Below are 22993 nucleotides of genomic sequence, written 5' to 3' on the forward strand. Positions count from 1 at the left end.
GCATCAGTAAGCTCGACCTAGCAGGCATACTTGTGCATGTTTCTCTGTACTCGCACTACATTGGTCAGAAAAGTAGGAGGACCCAGCAGCGAGTACACAGCAGCCTACTGTCCACTGTTGTGCTCGGTGTCTATTTTTTTTTTTTTTTTGGGTAGGCTGATGTAATGTGACCACACATTAAATAAATGAAGTGGCATCGTCGTGAGCGGAGCAGGTCAAGTTTAGACGTGTCGGCAGAGGGTGAGGTTTAAAGTTTGCACGCTGATTTGGTTGACGGTTTGCCGTCACGTCTCCTGTCGGTTTCGATAGTCTGTGAAGAGCATGTGAAGCGAGCTGCTCGGACATGGAGACGCTCTCGGAGACCAAAAACTTGGAGGACTGCTTCGGCAGGACGTTTTCCGCTCTCACCGTCGATGATGTGTACAAGATAGCCAAAGTGATCGGCACCGATGTGGAGAAACTCATCGACGGTTACGGCAAAGAGAGCGCTGAGGGTCTAGTACCGAAGATAGTGAAAGTGCTGGAGCTGCTGGAGAGCTTCGCGTCGAGGAACCACGCTCACAAACTGAGGGAAGAGGAGCTTCTGAAGACCTTCGAGACCATACAGCTGCAACAGCAGAAGAAACGCGGGGGGAAGGAAAACGACGAGGCCAACGATAAAAACGAGATACGGGTGAGAGACGTGGGGGATTTTCAGTCACACCACCATTTTGTAAATAATACAACGGCGCCTGTGCGTGTTACTCACCGAGTGTGCGTCTCTGTGTTATAACAGCAGGTTAATGGAGCTGTTTGACAACGAGTCTGATGTATTTCGAGGTGATTTTGCGCCGTTTGGGTAACCTACATGCTACTGCTCCCAACTGTAGTGAAAACGTAGCTCCATAACTCTTTTTTTCTGTGATACTATGTCACTGTGAAACTAAAATTACTCTTGCATATATATTTGCATGACCTCGCGTGATATAAACCTTATAACTGCCTGTTTGATATCAATCCACCGCCACCTTTAAATACCTGAAGTTCCGCCCCGTGTCGTCAAGGCAACCACGTAGACCGACAGTTATTCTTAGACTCTGTAATTTAACAGTTTTCAGTGAGAATATTTAACATTGGCATAGTTTAACTTTAATTGTTATGTCCCCTGTTATATATTGTAAAATGTATTTTATAAATCACATGATGACACAGCAGTGATTTTAGCTTTAGCACTGGGAGTGTTACCACCCACACTAGAAAGAAGCTAGCTAATTAGCAGTCAGCCACTTAAGTAGCATCTTACCAGTAATCACTTGGTGTAAAGTACCACATTTAAAAGGGACTTTTCGTTAATTATAACTGTAGCTATAGAGTTATAAATGTTGAAGAACCACGTTAATACGTTCATGAGGTCATAGCATCATTTAGGAGCTTCTGCAGTACTGTACACAAGTTTTGTGCCACCTCATTTATTTATATTTTGCTTGGAAAATGCAACGATTTATTGAAACTATGTGCATACATACATGGGAATACAGTTTATAAGGTAAAAACAGAACATGTCAAATTCTAAGGAGCTCCAAAGTCAGTATTTGGATTGGCCACCTTTAGCCAACACCCAAAGCTCTGCTTTGGATCTCACACTGCTTCATGGATGTTGAGGTCCTGTGTTTGTGATCATTGTCATGCTGAAGAGTGAAGCTATGCTGGTATTGCATGATGGATCAAATTCAGATTCAACACTCTATAGGGCCTGTTGCCACTGATTTTCAGCCCAGTTCTTCTTTGTCAGTCTTTTCTCCTGTTTTCCTTCTTTAAGAATGGCCTCTTGGCAGCCACCCTTCCACTGAGAGCATATCTGATGAAGCAGCAGATTGTAGATCAAACGAAGGTTTAGATGCATCTCTCAGGTCCTGTGTCATGTCTTTTGTCAGACTATTTCTCTCTTTATTTAGTGTTTGTGCTGCCATTATATGGAAAAGCTCTGCTGTCGTGGGAAGTCAGACTTTGCTGTTTAGATGTCTCATAGCCATTAGAGAAACATCTGCAATTTATGCTTATGTGTATGGGTCTTGAGATATTTTTTATGTGCAGAGACTGGATCTCTGTGGTGTCTTGTCTAGTGTGGACCTTGAAGGGGGAGAATTCGGGATGGGGGGTTGGAGGGTGTAATGGACATACAATTGTTCTGAAATCAAGATCGACTTTGCTGTTGTCATGATGTCATGTATGTCATGGTTGAAATCAATAAAACAAAGTTGGAAAAGAAAAACATCTGCAATGACTTAACACTACACACCTGCTTGGACGCAACTGGTTAACTTGAATCCAGATTTTGAATGCTTTAGAGATTTTCTACAGCTTACATCAGATCTTTTTCCCCCTTCTAAAAATGCAATACAACCTGCTTTTGAGGTTTTAGTTTCACAGTCTGACTCCTGTCATCTCATCCAGGAACTTCAGCAGAAGGAGCAGCAGTGGAAGACGAGGTGCGAAGAGCTGCAGGTCCAGATACAGCAGCTCCAGGAAGACAGGGAGGTGCTGGAGAGCAGGCTGAGAGGCAGCCATGCACAGGAAGGTATGTATGAGGAATTATTTTTGTTGAAGTGAACTGTAATGTAAGGTATATCATAGGCTTCTAAAATCGGAACTATGTGAAAATCAGTCCCCCCCCCCCCCCATCCAAAAAAAACAAAACAAAACAAAACAAAAAAAATTCAACATGTTATAGAAGTGCAGTAAGTGCGTGCTCTTCAAACAGGTAAATCAACCTCGAGGTCTTGTGGTTATGTTGGTTTTTTTACTTCATTCTAGTCTGTAAATGTGACATCAACCAGTTCCAGTAAATATTTAAAGCAGTGGGTTAACCATCATACTCTCTGAGGCTGAAACCAGTCCAACTGGCCATCGCTGTGTGTATAGTGCAGTTATTTTTGCTGGCTGAAGTTCATAGTTGTGAAAGTGTTCAGAAAAAGCAAACATCAAAATTAAACCCTGACAACAACCTGAACAATTACTCTGTACACTATAAAAATTAAACAGCAGAGAGATACGATCAATAGTCTTTTAAACATAATATACAGTAAGGCTCCAGTTTTTGCGTACTGGCAGATAAACTCATGCCGTCTTAACTTTGTGATTTATTTGACAGGACGCCCTGAGGCAGGTGAACGTGACTATTCATTTCATGTAGTAAAAGTGAAATGGCTGTTTGGCCACTGAGGTTCACCGCAAATATGCTTTCAGTTATTTCAGTTTTGATGAAAGGTCACAGAGTGTAAGGGTTAAAAAGAAATGTTATTATTATCTGCTCATTTTTACTGCTGGGTGAACTACATGAAACTCATTTGCTGAATTGTTGGCATCATTTGAGAGATGCACTTCTCAGAATCTGTTAATGTGAAAGCAAAACTATTTGCAAAGCAAGATAACAGTAGATGCAAGCAAGAGATACTGTCTGTGCTCTGAAATCTCAAGTCTCTGTAGAATGAATCAAGATTACGTGCAGCGTGCTGTCCTCGTGCACATTGACACAAATGGGATCAAGGTATTAAGCTCGTGTAATGTTGAGGTCTTGTGGTAATTACTTATGCTGACTTTTGTCTTTCGATATTATTTAGTGCAGATTTTCTTAGAAAGAGTTTGGGCTCATGAGTTTATTACATTTTAGATGACACGAGTAAGCTATTATGAGCATTAGCAACAATAAAACACAGGTTAAATGTTAAATCCAATTTGAATGAGCGTAAGCTATGAAATTATGAAGACAAAGAGGGACAAAAGTAGTTAAAAAAGTAGCTACACAAAGTTGATACACTTTGTGAATTTGTGTGTGTGTGTGTGTTAGACCGTGTTCAGCGGCAGGAGCGTGAGGTGATGCTAAAGCTGAAGGAGGTGGTGGATAAACAAAGAGATGACCTGAGGGCCAAAAGCCAGGAGATAACTACCATCACCAAAGAGGTGGAGGCGGTAAGGAGACATACGATATAATTCACTCTTAACCTTTTTTCATTCTTTCTTTTTAGGAGGCTGATAGATTAACTTTCTTAGATATTTTCTCGTTTTCGGACCACTCTGTGTAAACTCTATAGAGATGGTTGTGTGGGAAAATCCCAGCGGATCAGCAGTTTCCGAGAAACTCAGTGCAGCCCATCTGGCACCAACAACCATGCCCGTTCAAAGTCACTTAAATAACCTTTCTTTCACATTCTGCCGCTCAGTTTGAACTTCAGTTTTTGCCATGTGATCAGCTGATTCGATCTTTGTTTAAACAAGCAGTGCTTAAAAGGTATACCTTATAAAGTGGCTAGTGTGTCTATCTATTTTTGATAACATTATAAGCTTTGACATTTCTGTTGTGATGTTCCACTTACAAATATTTTAGTGACCTAGAGTAACAAGTTTGACTGCTGCAGAGGCCTTGAGGCAGATGATTCCCATGGTGACAATGGAAACTAATCTAAAGATGGAGCTGGGTCGGGTTAACTCTTCACTGAAGAATAACGACTGAAAACATCTTTAATTTAATCAAAACATTTTATCATTTCTTTTAAAGGGAAAGGAAATAGTAGAAGTATAAATAAACAAACATTAAAATATATTGGCTCGGTCACTTGAGAATTAAGATGAAAACATGTATGAAGTGCAGCCCTTAAATAATAAAAAGTGTTCTTTGTCCATGTGGATCACAAGGTTACACTCAATCAGATTTATGGCTGCAAGTTGTGTTTCCTTACAAACTTTCTGACTTTTCTCATGGAAACAGTAGCATTTTTTTCATTATTCTCAAACCCTGTTTTATGTATTGTGTTATTTCTATATATATCATACATACTCACATACACAGTCGTGGAGTCATGTGTCGCACAGCAACACAAGAGAACTTGCATCATATAAACCGCTCTAACGGAGCCACTGGAAGGCAGAAAGTGTGCTAACTGTCAGGAAAAGAGGGCAGGGATTATCCGCACAGTTACTGCTTGATGATTTAAGCTGCACTTTAGACAAGTCAGGGCACTGTTTTCATCTTGGTACAGCCACAGTGTGGGTGTGTGCTATTGTGTGAGTGTTTGCACGTGGCTGTATGTGTGTCAGGGCATGTATACCACATGATTTAAATAGCGGCCATAACTGGGTGTGTTTGTTAATGCTTGGCGTTTTGCACCCAATCAGCTGACTTTTAAACAGAAAGAAAAACTCACTTCATGGTCAACTGGGGGAAGTAAAAGAGTTGGCTTTGATTTGGTTAACCAAGGAGTATTTTTTATTTTATTTTAAATAATGCCTATTTTTTAATCCTTTATATTAAGGCAGAGTAATCTTATATACCACATTTCCAATTTCCATTTTTGTGGGTCAGCCTTGGTTCATTGATTTAGCCATAAGCTGTGTTTATAACTGTCTGCAGTACTGCTCATGATGCAAATTTGTAAATCATATATATATGTGTATGTTTATGTGTGTGTGTGTGTGTAGCTTCAGGAGCAGCTGGAGCGCTTTATGAAAATGAATGCAGAGTTGCGACACAAGCAGAATGTTTTGCAGGCCCAGCTGAAGAGCACCGTGGAGAGGAAGGCCGACATGGAGGCCGACCTGAAGGAGAAAAACAAAGAAATAGAAAACCTCCAAGCACAGCTCGACAGAACCAACAGCAACACGCCGGTATGCACACCTTTCACACTGGATACGACAGATATGTTTCTTTACTTTCCCGCATATTGAATAAGATGCTTCTTAGAGATACCTTAATATTTACTTAAGGCCTTAAAAGGGAAATCTGTGAACTTTGGACTCCAACGTCACTCTAGAGTGTTTAGAGAGTTTAAGCTTGCACTGTTGATCAAATAACTGCTGCTCTTTGCTGAATCAGCTTTGTGGTTGAATTAATCTGTTGATCACTGTTTGTTGTCCCGTCAGTCCCGACCAAGTCAAACAGCACAGGAGCCAAAGAAAAAGCCAACATCCGATCAGAAGGATCCCGATCAGCCGTGCTTCACCAAGAAGGAGGTGCGCGACATCCTTTTCGAGAGGAACGAGCTAAAAACCAACCTCTTCCTGGTGCAGGAGGAGCTCAGCTACTATCAGAGGTGGGTTTTCTTGTTTGGGTGCGTGTGTTCTTGTTTTAGTTGATGGTCATGGTGCCAGTGAAGTTGTCTACACGCTGAAAGGACTGTATGTGTCTGCAGGGAAATACTGAACGAGGAGAGGTGTCCAGGTTTTCTCTTAGAAGCTGTGCGCTCTGCCATCAAGAAAAAAAGAAAGCTCATTAAAGCCAAGATGCTTGGGATTCCTAACAACGAATGCAGCAGCAGGTATTTCTTACAGACATGATTTCTAGAACAACAATAGGAAACAATGCGCAGATTTAAAAAGATGTTCAGAAAGCGAAAGGGGTTTGAGTGACTCTGTTTTTTCCTCGGCAGTGATGAGGAAGACAGGAGTTCTCTGTTTGGCCAAACAGAAGTGGATGGAACAGTGAAACCGGCTGAGTCACGTATTCGAAACCTGTGAGTACGATGTTGGACAATCACTCCGCACTGGTCAGACTGGAAGCCAGAGTCCTGGTTTGTAAAAAGCAGCAGAACCTGGTGGTGTTTTATATTTATGTTTCGGCTTATATTAGTGCTCTTTTCGTTCCTACATGAGGTCACAGTGCTGATTAAAGCTGTCATTCGTCTCATTTCCACATCTGCTGCACATTTACTGAAACAGAATGCTGGCAAAATGAACCATAAATTAATTTTCAACAGCTTCAGCGCTTTGCACTGTTCCTGTCAATAAACATAGAGCAAATGCAATAAGAAAGTGAACCACTCAGAAAGAAAGAATAAAAGCAGAAACACTGCAGACATCACTCCATCTCCCTCGCTCTGTTAACAATGTCACCCTCCTCAGATTTTGTCAATCCCAGTCTATATTTAGCAGTAATCCCTGACTGCAGATCTGATCTCAGGCCTGTCCCTTCTGCTCTGTCGCCTGCAGCTTTGGCTTCCTGACGAGGTCAAGCAGCGGCCCGGGTCCCACCGACGTGAACAACTCCTCCTGGGAGATCATCAGAGACTCCGAGGCCAATGAGGAGGCGGAGCAGCTGAGGTCTTCCTGAACGCGTTACTGAGCACAGAGATTGAACTGAGAGATTTCTCCAAGTTTGACACTCAGACAACACTTTCTCCTCACCTCAGTCACAACTTCTCTGCGGTTTTTGCTCAGGGCAAAGGTTATGAGGACATTTGAATGCAGACCCAGAGCACCGCTGGAAGATAAAGAAGCGCTTTTAAACAATCCCCTCTTATTTCCTGAAATTAAGTTTCAACCATGATTAGTTCATGTCTGATGCCTTCCCCTTTATCATGGAAGGAGAAAACAAGAGGAACATTGTGTAACTACAGTACGATATAAGAAATACTGCTATGATATTTTGTACAGGAAGACAATCATGATTTTTTTCATTCTTAGAAAAAAAATGTATTTTTGGTAATTCAGTAAAATCAGATTCAGTGTTTATATGTATTTTAAAAAAAACCAAAGACATAGTTTGAGTTTTAAATAGATATAATTATCTACTTTAATAGTACATAAAGCAGTAAATTAAGTTCTGCTCATTTTATAACTCATACAAATATTTTCACAAACAATTACAATCTAACTCATACCTCAGTGAGGGAATTTTAAAGCCATGTGGTTACTCTATGTTTAACCTCCTAGGACCTGGCGTCCACATATGTGGACATCACATTTTGGGTTATTTAGACCAAAATACTCAATTTTGCTCTACAAGGGCCTGATATCCACTCACGAGGACATTATACTGCTACTGTTCTATCAAAATTTTAAATGAATATCCTCATATGTGGCTCTTATTTTTCTTAAAAACAAAAATAAAGAAAAAAAAATCTGGTAATTCTTTGTTTTTACATTCATCGGGCCCCAATATGTCCAAATATCAAAGAGAAACTAAAAATGCATGCCGTGGAAGAGTTCAGGTCTTAGGAGGTTAAATGATCTGAAGCACTTCTATGCACAAGGAAACAGAAAAGTGAGTGCAGTGCAGGTTAGGAGAGTGCATCTTAACCCCATAAGCCTTATTTTAGTGCTCGTAGTGTAAAAATCAATCAATCATGTATCAGTATTCGGGTATTTGATGGTGGTGCCCTAAACGTGTGCTTTCAGCACCACCACTTTAAATGAACCCCTCTGTTCCCTCTAAATGTAGTAGAAACTACTCAGGCAGGCCAGTGGCATGTGTAAAGGGAGAATGAATGAACATTGAGTAAAGCCACCTTCTCCTGACATCCTTTGTGGGCAATTTATTTTTGTAAGCATCTTTGTAATGGAGCATTTTCTTTGTTTGTTTTTATGATGTAAACACATTTAAGGTGTTATTTGCCATCTGAGTGAATTTTATTATAAAACAACTGAAAAATGTGTGACATTGAGATTTCAATAAAAACATCTATTAAACAGAGAATATATTTACAAAAGTGAAACAATCTCAGTTCATTTTTTTTACCCTCATAAGAAAAGGAACAAAGAATGCTGAATAAGCTTTCACTGGATCTCAAATTGATCACATGGGCATCTTTTCACCGACTTTCACGACTTATAAGGAAGACAAAGGCTTCCTTCATCATCTCCTGTAAGACCTACTGCAATAGATTCTGACAAAAGGGTGACCATCAGTACGTGTGTGCTTGTTCGTACGCGCCCCATCGTTGTGTACGGCGAGTTTTGTGTGTTAGTGTTCGACCATCTTTAAAAAGCTCTTGTGTCTGGCTGAATAGAAGGAAGTGGCTCTGACTTCCCCAGGAAATGGGAAGAGGAAACCCGGGGGCTTCGACCTCTCTGGCTATGCTGGAGCCACAAGACGACTCACCGGACAGAAAGAGAGAGGGAAGGGTGGAGGGAAGGGTGGAGGGAGGCTGAGAGATAGGTACTGCCCCTCGTTTTTCTCCCCTCGAGTTGAGACAAAGACAAGTTGGGAGCAGAAATAAAGACGGGAATATATTTGTCCCTGGTTGTGCTTTCAGATTGGAGATGAAGCTTCTCCTCAGAGCTCTCAGTGCTCTGCTCTGCTTCTCGCTGGCCTGCGCTCACACTCTGGATCCTGCTGGGAAGAACGTCTGCCAGAATATAAGGTATATTCCAGCTTTTCCTTCACTCGCACATACTGGCTTTTGAGTCTTAAGTGGCAACAGCGGGTTACCGAATTAACATTTTTGGCGGCCTTCGTCTGGCTTTGAGTTCTTGTGATGAATATTAGTGCCATGAGATTGTACTGTTGGCTTGTGGGTTGTGTGGCCCGTCCTTCTTTAGGATGACATGGCTGAATGCAGGCACTGGAGTGTTTTTTCTACTAAGGTTTCAGATTTATCAAGCTGATTTGATGATGTCTGTAATTCTTAGGGATCCCTCTAACCTGTTCTGTTGCCTTGGATGGCGCCAGGAGGGAAAAGAGTGCACAATACGTAAGTTCTAGTATTCTAATGATTATTATTCCTATGCTGTTACCACTTCTACATTGGCTTTGTTTTCTCTTTGTGTTTGTGTGCAGCTGTATGTGAGGGTGAGCAGGCCTGTTTGAAGGGTGAGATCTGTTTATATCCTGGATTATGTCGCTGCCCACCTGGCTACTATGGTGCTGAGTGCAAAACCAGTGAGTTAAAACGTCCATTCGTTGTAGAAGAAATAAGAAAAATAACAATATAAAAACATTATAGTGTTGATAATTACTATATTTTAGTCTAGTAATAGCTCTTTATGTACTCACTGGTGTGTTGTTTCTAGACTGTCCTCTTGAGTTCTGGGGTCCAGACTGCCGTCAGATATGTAAGTGCTATCCTAACGGGCGCTGTCATCCAGCCACTGGCGAGTGCACCTGCCACCCACTCCGTTGGGGCCCACTATGCAAGCAAACCTGCAGGTGTTCCCGGCACGGGCGCTGCCACCCCATCCACGGAAACTGCACCTGCGACACCAGCTATTCAGGTTCAACCTGTGCCAAACCGTGCCAGTGTGATATCGGTGGGTCTGTAGGCCCCAGCTGTGACCAGCAGACAGGCAAGTGTCAGTGCCACAAGGGGCACTGGGGGATGAGGTGTACAAACCCGTGCGACTGTAACCAGTCCCCGTGTAATCAGCGCAATGGTGTGTGCGAGTGCAAGCCTGGCATGTGGGGAACCAGCTGTGACCTGAGTTGTAAATGTGACCTCAAACACAGCAGCTGTGACGTAATGAGTGGGACGTGTCTGTGCCACCCAGGATACATGGGCCTCTTCTGCAACCAGCCCTGTGAAGCAGGAAAGTATGGCATTGACTGTAAAAGGAGGTAGGTTTCTATGTGTGTGTGTCTGTGTCTCTGTTTGTTTGTGTGTATATCATGTTTACATATCTTTGTGGGGACCAAAAATTGAAAGCTTGCTATACTTGTGGGGACCAACAACCCCTATGAGGACGAAAAACCCGTCCCCATGTGTTCGAAGGCATTTGTGAGACTTAAAATGTGGATTTAGTGTCAGGGTTAGGGGTAGACATTCATTTTTGATGGTTAGGGTAAGTAGCTAGGGAAAGGATCATATCAATTAGATGTCCCCACAAGGATATAAAAACACGACTGTGTGTGTGTGGAAAGAAAGGTGGATACACGTGAATGTGTGTGTTCTCACTGCTGAACTTTATCCCTTGTCTTCAGTTGTGGTCACTGTAAAGACAACCAGCTTTGCTCTCTGATCGATGGCACATGTGCAGCCTGTGAGCCGGGCTGGAACGGTACGCGATGCGACCGCCCATGTTCATCTGGTTTCCATGGTGATGGCTGCAAAGAAGGGTGTCCACGATGCAGGAACAATGAACCCTGTGACCCAAAAACTGGGTTGTGTCAGAGTTGTGATCCCGGATGGACTGGACCCAGGTGCGCGCGCATATTTTGGGGAAACATTAGCAACAATACATAAAAATTTACACTATTTACAACTAACTGCTTTACAAAGTACATTACGAGTCATTATTTTTCACCTTTTTTTGGTGCGTTTTTACACTTTGACATAATCAAAGCAATTAATAGGTAAAAGGAAAGAATTAGCTTTCAAATTAAAACCTTATTTCCAAAAAAGTAGGACGCGTGATGATTTGCAGATCTCATAAACTCACATTTTAGTCACAGTAGAACATAGAAAATGCAATTTAAAGAAAAATATTTACACATTTTTGATTTGATGGTAGCAACACATCTCAAAAATGTTGTGAAAGGGTCATGTTTACGGCTTTGCAGCATCCCTCATGTCTGTTTTTAATGCAGTGCTGTCTGAAGGCTCGAAGATCACGGGTTTTGATTTTTGGTAGTGTCCCTTGCACACAGAGATTTCTCCAGATTCTGTATTGTAGATAAAAAATTAGTCAAAGCTGAAGTTGTTCCACAAGTTAATGGCTCAATTTTTTTGAACCTCTGTCCATCTTTACTTCTGAGTTTTTTGGGAATTGGGGTTCTAAATATACAGAAATGCTAAAATGTAATAACTGGCTACTTAATCACTGTGTTATTTTAAAAAAAAGAATAAAAATGATCAGCGGCCTGCACCTCACTGGTCTTAGGAAGCATCCTGTGATCAGTGTGGTTCATATGCTTTAGCTCAAACTGAAAAATCAATCAATCAGTAAATTGTCTGTCTGTCACAGATTATAGTTATTTTTGTCAGAAGCTCCATTGTCATCCTGTGGTGTGATCTGGGGACTGAAAACACTTCCGTACTTGTGCATACAGCTGTTCGTGGGAGGCTCTGACGTCCGTGAGTTGGCTATCAAAGCGCATTTCACTGACTAGAGACATAATCAGAAAGTCAGACCCAGAAGACAAGAGATGATTTGAGTTTAACAAAAAGAGATGAATCTGCTAAAAAGTCCAAGTTATTCACTGCTTACAACTGTACTGCAGTCTCTTGAACATGACGGATTCAAAGAGTTGCTTGGAAGAGTTAAAACTTATGGATTAAGTTGCCTAAAGATGCAAAATTAATAAAATGATCCATGTGGTAAAACATGAGCACTGCTTATGACACTTAAGCTCAAAAACAGTCTGCTTATAGAGGATGGAAAGTTTGTACCGCCAACAGTGTAAGTGTTAGTAATCTCTGTCCTCGTTTTTCTGTCCTCGTCCAGGTGTCAGGAGCGCTGCCTTAACGGGAGGTTTGGAGACGCCTGCCTCTTGACGTGTAGTCCTTGTTTTCATGGCAACTGCCATCATGTGACAGGAAAATGTGTCTGTGCGCCAGGCTTCCAGGGAGAGAGGTGAGAAAATTAAAGCATTGCTTACTGTTGGATAGACTTACTGTTGCAGATGCAGCTTTTATCAAAGGTTAAGATTTTAAATAGTTAAACTGCACTCCCAGATCAGTTAAAGACTGTGTTTAACTGACAATCCAGCAATTTAGAAACTTACAATTAACCTAATTAGTTGTGGGATGTTCCAAAAGGTGGTAGCATTGCAGAAGTTTTCTAGTCACACCAACCATGGTAAAAAAATGAAACTAACTACCTTCATGACTTGGATGTCCTTTACATTATCCAACCATATATTGCCCACTGGTGTAATCGCAGTCAAGGTTTCAATTAATAAAACTACATTGAACTCTTTTCAAGAAGCCTTCAAATTTAAATTTTTTCTGATTTCACTCTTTCTCTTGCCCTGAGTGTACGATCTGAGGTTAGTAGGTTAAAACATGGAAAACGTGGCCCCTTTAACTTTCTTCTCTGTGATGCTTGTACGTCATCGTTATGTGTTCACCCAGTACTAAAATAAAATCTTGATTTAACTTTCTTACTCACTGTGACTCATGGATGTTTCCAGCTGTAACAACAGCTGCCCTGCCCTCCGGTTTGGCTTCAACTGTTCTTCTGTCTGCGACTGCGGTGAGGGGGTGGCCTGCGACTCTGTGACCGGAGCCTGTCCTAACAGTACGTCCATCCATCCACTCAGTTATCTGTCAGTTTTGTGTATAAATGTGTACATTAGTGTGTCTTGTACTTTCCCTTACATGTTTGTGTTTGTGTGTGTGTTTGAATGACAGGTTACAGAGGTGCTGTGCTTGCGGGTGTGCTGGTTCCTTTGCTCCTGTTGCTTCTTGCTGTAGTTTGCTGCTGCTTGTGTTGTGGAGGACGCCCGGCTGGTGACAGAGACAAAGACAGGTCAGCAGCTACCTTTCTTTTAGGCATTTTATCTTCACTTTGCATAGACGGTAAAACATGGAAAGCAGGCTACGTTTATCATTCTATATACCGGTAACTTTACATGATTTCTTTTGGTCGTAGTACAACTGTTGCTGATGGCGGCTTCTTGGTTCGGATGAAGTATCACGTTTATAGCGTCCTGGCAAACATTGGCGCTGCCCTGCCGTGTATCTCTGCCTGGTCCTCTGGCCTGCCTCGTGTCACCGGTCAGTCTTGCCACTCACAGTGCTCACAGTGTAATGCAACTATTGTATACAAACTTCATAAAAGTACAAAAAAGACTATTTTAATCATCATTAAGATTTGAATTCTTTTAAAATGTCTACTGTGTGCATGAATTATGACCAGAAGCTGTGATATTTAGTTCTATTATTATTATTATTCTTTTTAAATTAATCTGCTTTCTATGTCTCATGTAAACACACACAGTGTCACACCATGACCCTGAGCTGACCTTCAACCACAGCTTCATTGAGCCTCCTTCCTCTGGCTGGGTGACGGAGGGATCGTCCTTCGACAGCGATGAGGAGACGGGAGAGGCTCTTTACTGCGTCCCTCCAATGGAAGGTAGAGGCAAAAATAAAGTTCACCAGTTAACAAAGTTTATAGTGCCCTCTTTTGGTGCAAGGTAGAACTGCCACTTTTAAAAACTCTTTCTGGCACTGGTTGATGTTTTGCTCTGTTTCTGTTAGACATCCCGGCTGTGGCGGGCGGTGAGTTCCAGGAGATGAGCTCAAAGTGTAACATGTTCTTAGACCCATCGGGCTTCAGCAGCGAGGACATCTCCTCACCCTTTAACATCCCTCGCACCTCCAGCATTGCCAAGGCCAAGCGGCCATCCGTCTCATTTGCTGAAGGCACCCGCTTCAGCCCCAAAGAGAGGCGTGGCTCTGCTCAGGACCCTTGTGCTCTCCCTCGCAGCAAACCCAAATCATCCTGGGGGGTTTTGATGCTATCGGCCCTGCAAAGTCAGGGAAGCACAGCTAGAACTGGGGAGGGGAACGGACTTGAGGGCGAGAAGGAGAAAGATGGAGTGGATGTGACCGACAGTCAGGAGTTAAACTGTGAGGAGGCTGACCAGGAAGTAGACAGAACCCCATCAAGGTCCACCCTGCAGGTTCCTGGAGCATCAGGACGGAGACGGACTATGTCTAACACAGCTGCTCATAAAGGGACATCGTCCGCCTCTGATGCTCAAGAAGGGGGCTCTCATAAGGTCACCACTGTGTATGTGACGGTGGGTAAGGCGGGTAAGCCCATCACAAAAACAGAGCCGAGCTCTGAGGGCCCCGTTCAGGCGATGCTGCGAAGACTGGGCAGCCTCCAGAGGCAAAAAGAGCAGGAGTCTGGCAGGCCTAAGCCGAAGGGGAGTGAAGGCATCATCAAACCACCCAGGAAGAAGCTGGGAGCTCGGGCGGCTGTTTGGGAGCAGGGAGGACCGTCTACAAGGGAGGCTGGAGTTTGTAAGCCAATCAGGAGGAAGCACTCCTCCCACAACTGCTCTGATGCAGCTGGATCGAATGGCACACTGCCAACAGAGAGTGGCACTCCAAAACGGCCGCTGTCGTCCATTTTAAAGAGCGTGCCTGAAGTGGCGTCAGCCGACTCGGGGTCTAATCTGCGGGCCGAAGGAGACGAAAGGCAGCACGCTGCCTCGCATCATGAAGAACAAATTGAGAGCTCCTACCGGACTCTGAGACCCGTGGGAGATGGCACAAGCCCCATTGAAATCATCACCAACGAAGGAGCGGCGGTCAGTATGACTGATGAACCCTGGTACGAAAATGTCCAGATCAAAAACTCGTGACCTCTGAGAAAACGGGTCAGCAGGACTGATCGAAAAACAGCCGCATGTTTGTTATCCTGCAGTTATAACTGAACAATGGGGAAAGCTTCTCTGAGAGATTTGTGCAGCTGCAGCTCACATGACTGAAATAACAGAGAAATTGTGATTTTAAAAATAGCAACCGTTAATGCAATTTCAAACAACAGATGGAACAAGAAAATAGGGTGTTTTCTAACAAGAACGCTACACAGTCCGTTGTTGCCTTGGTGTTGTTCCCACACTGTAACCCATGTTTCCCCAGTACCATGACCCTGAACTGACCGATCATGCTGTTATGAATTTTTATCTTTGTAACTTAGTTTTTCTTCAGGCCTTTTCAATACTCACTAAACATATTTTCCCTAAACCTATAACCAAGTGTTTCTGGCTTAACCTAAAAACAACTGCAACTGAAAACTGAAACTACTCTTTTTAGTATTATTTTAATCTAAGCCTAAAAATCTAAATATTTACTTTTACATTAGCACAAACTTACAGTCTTGTGGGTGAAAGTCCTGCATTTAGACTTTCATTAGCCAACAGCTTTAGGAGCAACATCAGCTGGGTCCTGGGTTTGAATCCATTGGCTGTTTTGGGGCCTTTCTGTTCTCTCTGGGTACTCTGAGTCCCTCCTGCAGCCCAAAGACATGTATGTTAGATTAATTAGTGAATCTAAATAGGCTGAAAGTGTGAATGTGTGACGATCGATGGGATTGGCTCCAGCACCCCCATGATGGATGGATGGACAGATGTAATATCTGCACCTATTGTGCTTATATAGTCAGAAAGGATAAATGGAAGTAAAGAGTGGAAGTTTGTGGAAAAAGAAGCAGTGATGAACATCTGGGTGGGTTCCCAGAAGATAATAAAATGAGTGTGATGAACTTTTTGATTGATTTGATTGATTCAGTTAAGTGTGAGGAAAGGATCTGAGTCTGCTGCTCTGTGGATATTTTATTAGTCTTGGATGAAACTCAGGTAAGAACAGGCTGTAACAGATTGTAGTCGCGATTCACTCAGAATCAGTACATGCTTTACACATGAGGGAAAAGCCCGGCAGGGTTGTTTATTCTATCGTATAAATCAGTCAGAGAACTGGAATTGTAAAAATGTTTGTACTTCTGTGACCCGATGTTAAGTCCACAGCGCACGAACACTGCTGTGGGGTTAGAAACACATTGCTGCCCTGCTTGTGACCACTGGTGAATTAAACCTCCCCTGAAGTCTGTGTTAATATTTTATAGTATTATTATTTCACTGTATAAACATGACCGTGATTAATAAAAAGACAATAAACACTTTGGCTTTTGTAGATACATTATTCAAAATACACGATAAGTAATGAATACAGTAATAATTGCAGATTAATTATCATTAACAGAGTTTAGCTTTCAGACGGATAAACGTTGCTGTCTCTGGGTCTCTCTGTTAAATGTGTTTTTCACTTTAGCTGCGTTTAATAAAGCTGACTGAAAGTCAGCCAGCTGAACTTTGGCCCTAAGCTGCATGTGGACTCTCACCGATACACCAATATTTGCTGAAGTCAGCTAGCTGTGTGTTACACTGCGCATGTTCGACACTTTTAACCCCTACCACTGCCTACTGCAGTAAAAACAACAGCTCTATTACACGCTAACTGGGTTACACTGATCAAAATAACAAACTAAAATTCTGGAAACTACTTCTTCTCTGCTCCAGGGGTGTCCGAACAGCCGAGCCAGTACTTGGCGATGGATCTGGGGTACGGAGGAACAGCAGGATCAACTCTCTTAGTCCTGATATCCACTCTGTAGTATTTATCTAGAAAACACAAAAACTCACTCAACACATGCTTACCAGTCACAGTTAGTATTCATATTGTCTGCTTTGTACACATACTATACTATTATTATAGTGTGTGGAGTAGTGGTTAAACATAAACCAGAATGACACTGAATATGACGTAAAGATTACAAACAGAAATGCACTTGGAGTAAAGTATAAAACAGAAACAATGTTAGGCATCTGTTTTTTGCTGTATGAACTATATACAGCATTAAAATGTAATGAAACTAGTGTGTGGTGAGAGAGAGCCGAGCAAGTTAGTTCCTGTTGCCTCCCCCAGCTGTCTGCCGTCTACAGCTGTGACTCAGCTCTTAGTTTATGTGCCAGCAGTGTGAAGACCAAACACACAATATTTGAACAATGATAAAATCATCATTGTTATTTAGTCATTTAACCATTATTGTACTAGCCTTCATAAGCATTGCTGTTAATAACGGCCCTGCTTTTGCTGTGAGCGTGAGATATTCTTTTTCTTTAACATCCTCATCTTCCTTAAAATAGATTTGATTTGATTACAGTTCCCAGGAAACCTTGAAATAAAGACAATAACTCATGGGATATGCCTTTTCTCTTTCCTTCTGCTCTAGCTGACTTTGTAATGATTAATGTACACTCACTGATAACTTCATTAGTTAGGGGTAGAATGGTGAAGAAAGGTGATTTAGGTTCTTTTTGACTGTCGCATGGTTGTTAGTCACCTCAAGGTGCTTTAAATTGTACAGACCCTACAGCAAAACACAGAAAACCCCCAAAATTAGACAGCCCCCAGTGAGGAAGCATTTGGTAACAGTGGGAAGGAAAAACTCAATTTTAACAGGAAGAAACCTCTGGCAGAACCAGGCTCAGGGAGGGGCAGCCCTCTGCCACAAACAGATGGAGTGTTGGAGTGTGGAAGTGGCATTTTCTGTGTGAAATGCTTTGATAATGCCAGCGGAAAGAGGAGAATAGCCAAAGTGCTTCGAGCTGATTGGAAGACAACAGTAACTCAAAAAAGGCACTCTTTACAGCCAAGGTATGCAGAAGAGCATCACTGAACGCTCAGCCCTTTGAAGCAGATGAACTACTGCAGCAGAAAACCGCACTGGATGCCACTTCAGCCAGCTAAAAACAGGAAACTGAGGCTAATAGAAGCTTGGGTAAACGTTGCCTAGTCTGAAACATTCAGATAGCCGGGTCAGAATTTGTTGTAAAAAAAAACATGGATCCATCCTGCCTTTTCCCAGCAGTTCAGGGTGGTGGTGGTGTCTTTGCTTACTTCAGGCCTCTCAAACACCGCCTACCTGAGTATTAATGCTGACCATGTCCATCCCTTTATGGCCACAGCAAACCCATCTTCTGATTGCTGGTTCCAGCAGGATAGCAGACCATGCCACAAAGCTCAGATCATTTCAAACTTGTTCCTTAAATATAACAACGAGTTCACTGCACTCAAATGACCACAGCCACGAGATCTCCAGGAGAACCTTTGGGATGTGGTGGATGTGCAGCCGATAAAACTGCAGCAACTGTGTGATGCTATCATGTCAATATGGACTGAAATCTACAAACTGTTGCTTAATTTAACAAAGAAAATGTTAAACTGTTCTTTTTAAATGCAATGCTTTGCTGCTTTTCTAATTTATATTACTATGAATTACAAAATAACCAATTAACCACATGTTGTAAGGCAGTGGAAATGAATGATTGAATACATTTTCAGAAACATTGTTTGATACGGTGCGTCCCATTCTGAATCTGTTACCTTCTTTGAAGAAGTAGACGGTCTGTATGGGCATCTCCCTTTGGAAGTCGTAGCCGTATCGGTCATCTCTGGAGTCATAGTTGCCTCTGTTGTTCTGGCCATAACGATCTCTCCGTCTGTCCTGGTCCCAGTCTTGATCCCACCGTCTGTCCCAGCCTTGTCCCAGCCTCTCTGCCATTTCCATCCTCCTCTCTGCCAGTCTCATACCCATTTCCATCCCTCTTTCAGCAAATTCCCGCCCCATGTTCATTCCCTGCTCAGCAAAGGAGCCCCAGGAGGGTGAACGATTTTGTCTCCGCCGACCCCACTGCTGGTTCCACTGCTGGTTCCACTGCTGGTCCCACTGCTGGTCTTGCTGGCTGTTGTAGCGGCGTCGCGTCGACCTCCAAGGACTGATGTAGATTCTGCCCGCCATGGCAGCATCCACTGGAGACCTGAGGCCCTTCCAGTCCTTGTTAATAAAGTGGTGCTTACTATGATGCTGAGGCACTGCAGAAGATTAAAAATAAGTTAAACCACACACACGTGTGACTCCTGTCTGCACAAATAGGTCTATAACTGCACAACTCACGGTCAGAGAAGAGCTCGCCGAAGAAACGCTCATAGTTGTTGTAGTACACATCAGTGTAGCGCCTGAAGGGAGTGGACGGAGAGCTCTCAGACATTTTGATGCACTCCTCATGAGACGGCTGGTGCAAAAACTCATACACATAATACTGGTCACCTGCAGAAAGGATGGTATGATGAGCCACTGATGTTCAGTACTACAGGAACAGCTGGAGATGTATGCAAACCAAAACGTCTGGTTGTACCTTTGAAAAAATAGACCTTCTCTTTTCCGTGGTGGCTGTGGGCAGGAAGGGCAAACGCTGCGTCCACATGATCGGGAATCCGGTCAAAGCCAACGTTTATGTATCGGGGATAGTCATCATCCAGCACGCCATTGTCAAACCTCCAGTACTTGTTTCCCTACATGGGTAAACATCAAATTTGTAGTAGATTAGCTTTTTAAAATACTTTTAAACCTAAACTATGACATAATGTTTCCAATATTGGCTTTGCCCTTTATAAGGCAATCATTGAAATACATGGAAATGGAAAATTTGAGTGTTATTGGAGGACATTAAAAAAGCAAACTTTTTTCAAAGTTTTTTTTACTTTTTTATAGTGCAAAGTCACTGAAGTTATCATATATGGTTCCTCACACATTTAGAGCATTTTTTTCTACAAAAGACTATAAGAATAAAATACATATTTAAAGGAGGATTTATTTTTGAACATTTTCCTGGTTTCACACTGTCAATTTTCATAAATATAACACACATATCAGAGTGCAGCCCTGCCAACCCCTGTTAGTTTTAATGCTTTAACCACAAGTGTGGGAGTAGGTACGGGGGAAAAGCCAATTTCCTAAATTCAGGAAGAATTTGATTGGAAGTTTAAAATGTTCCAGGCCTTTAATGATTGGTCAGATGCAATAATGTCACATAAGCTGATCTTTGCTGATTAGCTGGGAGAAATCCATGTGTTTCTACAACCTCCCAGTGAGTCACGAGGAGGCCAATTTTCATGTCCACTTAAGTCACCAAATATGGCTCCTCGCCCAACAGTACTTTATTGTTGTGTTGAATTATCTTTTTTTTTCTATTGTTGAATTATTATTTTTATTCTCTTAGAGCTTTTGATTTCTTTGGAGAGTTGCAAACAATTAAAGTGATCAAAATTATTAAGATAATTGGATTTGATTTGTTTTGGTTCCACCTTAAAGATGTAGGTCTTCCCCTGACAGTTGATGCGGGTGAACGCAGCATCAATGGACCCGCTGATGCCCCACACATCCTTAATGAGCTTTGGATAACCAGGGAGCACTGCCTTCTGGTCAAGTTCAAAGAAGTACTCCCCTGGAAAACAAAGCCAGAGCGATCATGCTGTTTTATTTGTTACTTTCAAACATGAGCGAGACCATGACAGAGCCTGAAAGGTTGTCTTGTAACAGATGAATTCACTCACTGACCTCTGAAAGCATAGATGGAGCCATTTTTGATCTGCATGAAGGCGTCAAAAGGTCTGCCACTGCAGACCTCAGCATCTGGGTCAGGGGCCACGGTGGTGGCTGTTGTGGCAGGAACTGTGGTCACCTCGGTTGCTGCGCTGGTCGTGATGGAGTCCTCCAATGTGTGGGTGTCTGGGTGTGTCGCACGTGTCGGCGGGATGTTAGAGACTCTCAGTCTGGTCGGTCTGGTCATTTCCAGCGTGGTCTCGGGGCGTTCTTGCGCTCTGGGATTGAAGTCCGGCGGTTGTGTAGGCCTCAGCTGGTTGCGTGCTGAACGACGTGTGGGCTGAGGCGTGCTCTCAGATTGCCCATCGTAATAATCGTCTTCAGCAAACTGAAATGTGTCTCCGCGAGCTGAGGGGGGTGTGAGAGAAATGTCAACATCCATTTTTGACCTGTGAGTTCTTAACAGAATGAATGAACCAATGAGCAGGGAGGTTTCTTACTCATCATATTGCAGGTGGATTCAAAGTCAGAGCAGCAGCTTTTGTAGTACTTGCACATGGAGTCACACTGGCACTTCTTCCGGGCGTCAAAGCCATTTTCGCAGCGGTCCAAACATGACTCTGGAGATAAAACAACATGCTTCAGTCATTCCCTCTCTCCGCTGTTTGTACCTCAGAACAAAATTCATTTCCTCCTTTGGATAATAAACGTAAATTTGATTACAGCTCCCATGAGGCTTTGACTGTATGCCAGCGGCACAGACTCATGGGATATCAAAAACTCAATCTTACAGTGAATTAGGCAATATATTAAAAGACAGTTGTAATAATTCAAAATGATTACAGTTTTGTAGATTTAACAAAGTGCTCTAAAGACTTTACTCATTTTTCCACACATTTAACAACATTTTGGAAACAAAATAATTAATTTATTATGAAAATAATCAAATGAATTGTTTTTTATTAGCTGTACTGACAATAATAAATATGTCTACTTGTTAAGCAAATTGTTTGCTAGTGCCTCAAAGTTTATGCATCAGACATTTTAATACAACAGTTAATGAACATAATTCAACTTTTACCACCCAAATTTGTACGCAATAGGTCCCAAATCAGATCTGAAGCAGGGTCCTGAACAGAGCACAAAGCTACTCTATGAAGTCAAAAGTAGATTTTGTTAGACTCACCGTCTGAAGCCAAAGTGTCGGCGAGCAGAGCGAGCAGCAGCACAGCCCACAGGTCCATGTTGCCTCCTCTGTGTCCGAGGACAGACTGAGGAAATAATGAAGGCCTGTGTGCTCCCTATCATTGGAAGCATGTGCCAGTCACCCCACCTCCTCATTCACTTGAACCTTATTTGCAGACTTCTGTCTACTCGGACAAATAAACACAGACTGAGAGGGGGAAAAGATCAATGGGGTGGGTGTGTGGATTACTGTTTGACCTCTGACCAAAGATGTTTGTACATTTTAAGTAGTTTGTGGTCATTTTTACAGATTTCAATTATTGAAATCAACATTGACTCTAAATATTCTAAAGACAGATATTCTACTCTGGCTGATAATAACTTTAAAGGCCTTTTCTGATGAAAAAATGGTGAAAAGCATCTTTCAGGATTCCTTGTAACTTTTAAAAAAAAAATGAAAAATGTATCAATAATCTGGTCTCTTGCTAAATAGGAATTTTTGGCATTATGAACAGCAATATATTAATTAGAGATATTTTCACTGTAAGCAACTATTGTACACTGTGAAATGCACTATACACAGGTACACACACACACAGGTCTTTATCACCAGCTTCCACATTTATTTATAGTTTTCCCAGGTTATGATATGAACACAGTCTGACAGCTGTCGGTCCCAGCTGATTTCCCTCTCCCTCCGCTCCTCTCCATCTCACTATAAAAAGGGAAGGAAACCATTATCAGTCCAAATCGCCATCAGCTGTTCTCACCGGCATTTCCAGCACCGCCCCGTTGAGCCCACTGCACCACTCCTCCCCTGCAGCCGCGCCCGGGACCACACCTCCGCCACATACACATATCATTTTAACACTTTTATACACCACTCTGCATTTGGTTATTAGCTATTATTAATCTCTGGCTCTCATTCACAGTGTGTCTTTTGTCTTGTCTTCCTCCCTTCACCCCCAGCTGGTCATGGCAGATGTTTGCCCCTTCTTGACCCTGGTTCTGCCGGAGGTTTCTTCCTCTTTAAAGGGAGTTTTTCCTTCTCCAAAGTTCTTGTTCATAAGGGGTTGTCTGATTGTTTGGGTTTCTCTGTATTATTGTAGCCCTTACCTTACAATACTGTTGCTGAGATTCGGTGCTAAATAAATAAAATTCAATTGAACTGAAATATTACCTTTAATTGTCAAAAGCTTGTTAGAAACTATAAAACACGTCA

General features: G+C 42.4%; 3 protein-coding genes and 1 long non-coding RNA gene across 4 annotated transcripts; 2 read left to right on the forward strand and 2 right to left on the reverse strand.

Annotated features, from left to right (window-relative positions):
• Positions 1-76: 76 nt before the first annotated feature.
• On the forward strand, positions 77-7459 carry rilp (Rab interacting lysosomal protein). The gene is made up of 8 exons (XM_026191463.1): positions 77-673; positions 2434-2557; positions 3827-3948; positions 5455-5640; positions 5896-6065; positions 6165-6290; positions 6402-6485; positions 6961-7459. The coding sequence occupies exons 1-8, from the start codon at positions 344-346 to the stop codon at positions 7079-7081; spliced, it is 1263 nt and encodes a 420-aa protein (XP_026047248.1). The 5' UTR covers positions 77-343; the 3' UTR covers positions 7082-7459.
• Positions 7460-8463: 1004 nt separating this feature from the next.
• Positions 8464-16320, forward strand: scarf1 (scavenger receptor class F, member 1). The gene is made up of 11 exons (XM_026192169.1): positions 8464-9113; positions 9382-9443; positions 9530-9631; positions 9763-10303; positions 10667-10885; positions 12130-12258; positions 12818-12924; positions 13038-13155; positions 13279-13403; positions 13627-13764; positions 13890-16320. Exons 1-11 carry the CDS (start codon positions 9013-9015, stop codon positions 15002-15004), a joined length of 2757 nt encoding a protein of 918 aa, XP_026047954.1. The 5' UTR covers positions 8464-9012; the 3' UTR covers positions 15005-16320.
• Positions 12884-13325, reverse strand: LOC113036099 (uncharacterized). Its single transcript, XR_003274422.1, has 3 exons — positions 13259-13325; positions 13043-13133; positions 12884-12950 (listed from the first exon to the last, which is right to left on the reverse strand). It is a non-coding gene; the product is annotated as an uncharacterized LOC113036099 (long non-coding RNA).
• Positions 15964-21919, reverse strand: vtna (vitronectin a). The gene is made up of 8 exons (XM_026192170.1): positions 21773-21919; positions 21087-21206; positions 20602-20994; positions 20349-20488; positions 19400-19556; positions 19159-19311; positions 18588-19076; positions 15964-16822 (listed from the first exon to the last, which is right to left on the reverse strand). The coding sequence occupies exons 1-8, from the start codon at positions 21828-21830 to the stop codon at positions 16701-16703; spliced, it is 1632 nt and encodes a 543-aa protein (XP_026047955.1). The 5' UTR covers positions 21831-21919; the 3' UTR covers positions 15964-16700.
• Positions 21920-22993: the final 1074 nt, after the last annotated feature.

The sequence above is a fragment of the Astatotilapia calliptera genome, chromosome 14 (genome assembly GCF_900246225.1).
Source record: "Astatotilapia calliptera chromosome 14, fAstCal1.2, whole genome shotgun sequence".
NCBI lineage: Eukaryota > Metazoa > Chordata > Actinopteri > Cichliformes > Cichlidae > Astatotilapia > Astatotilapia calliptera.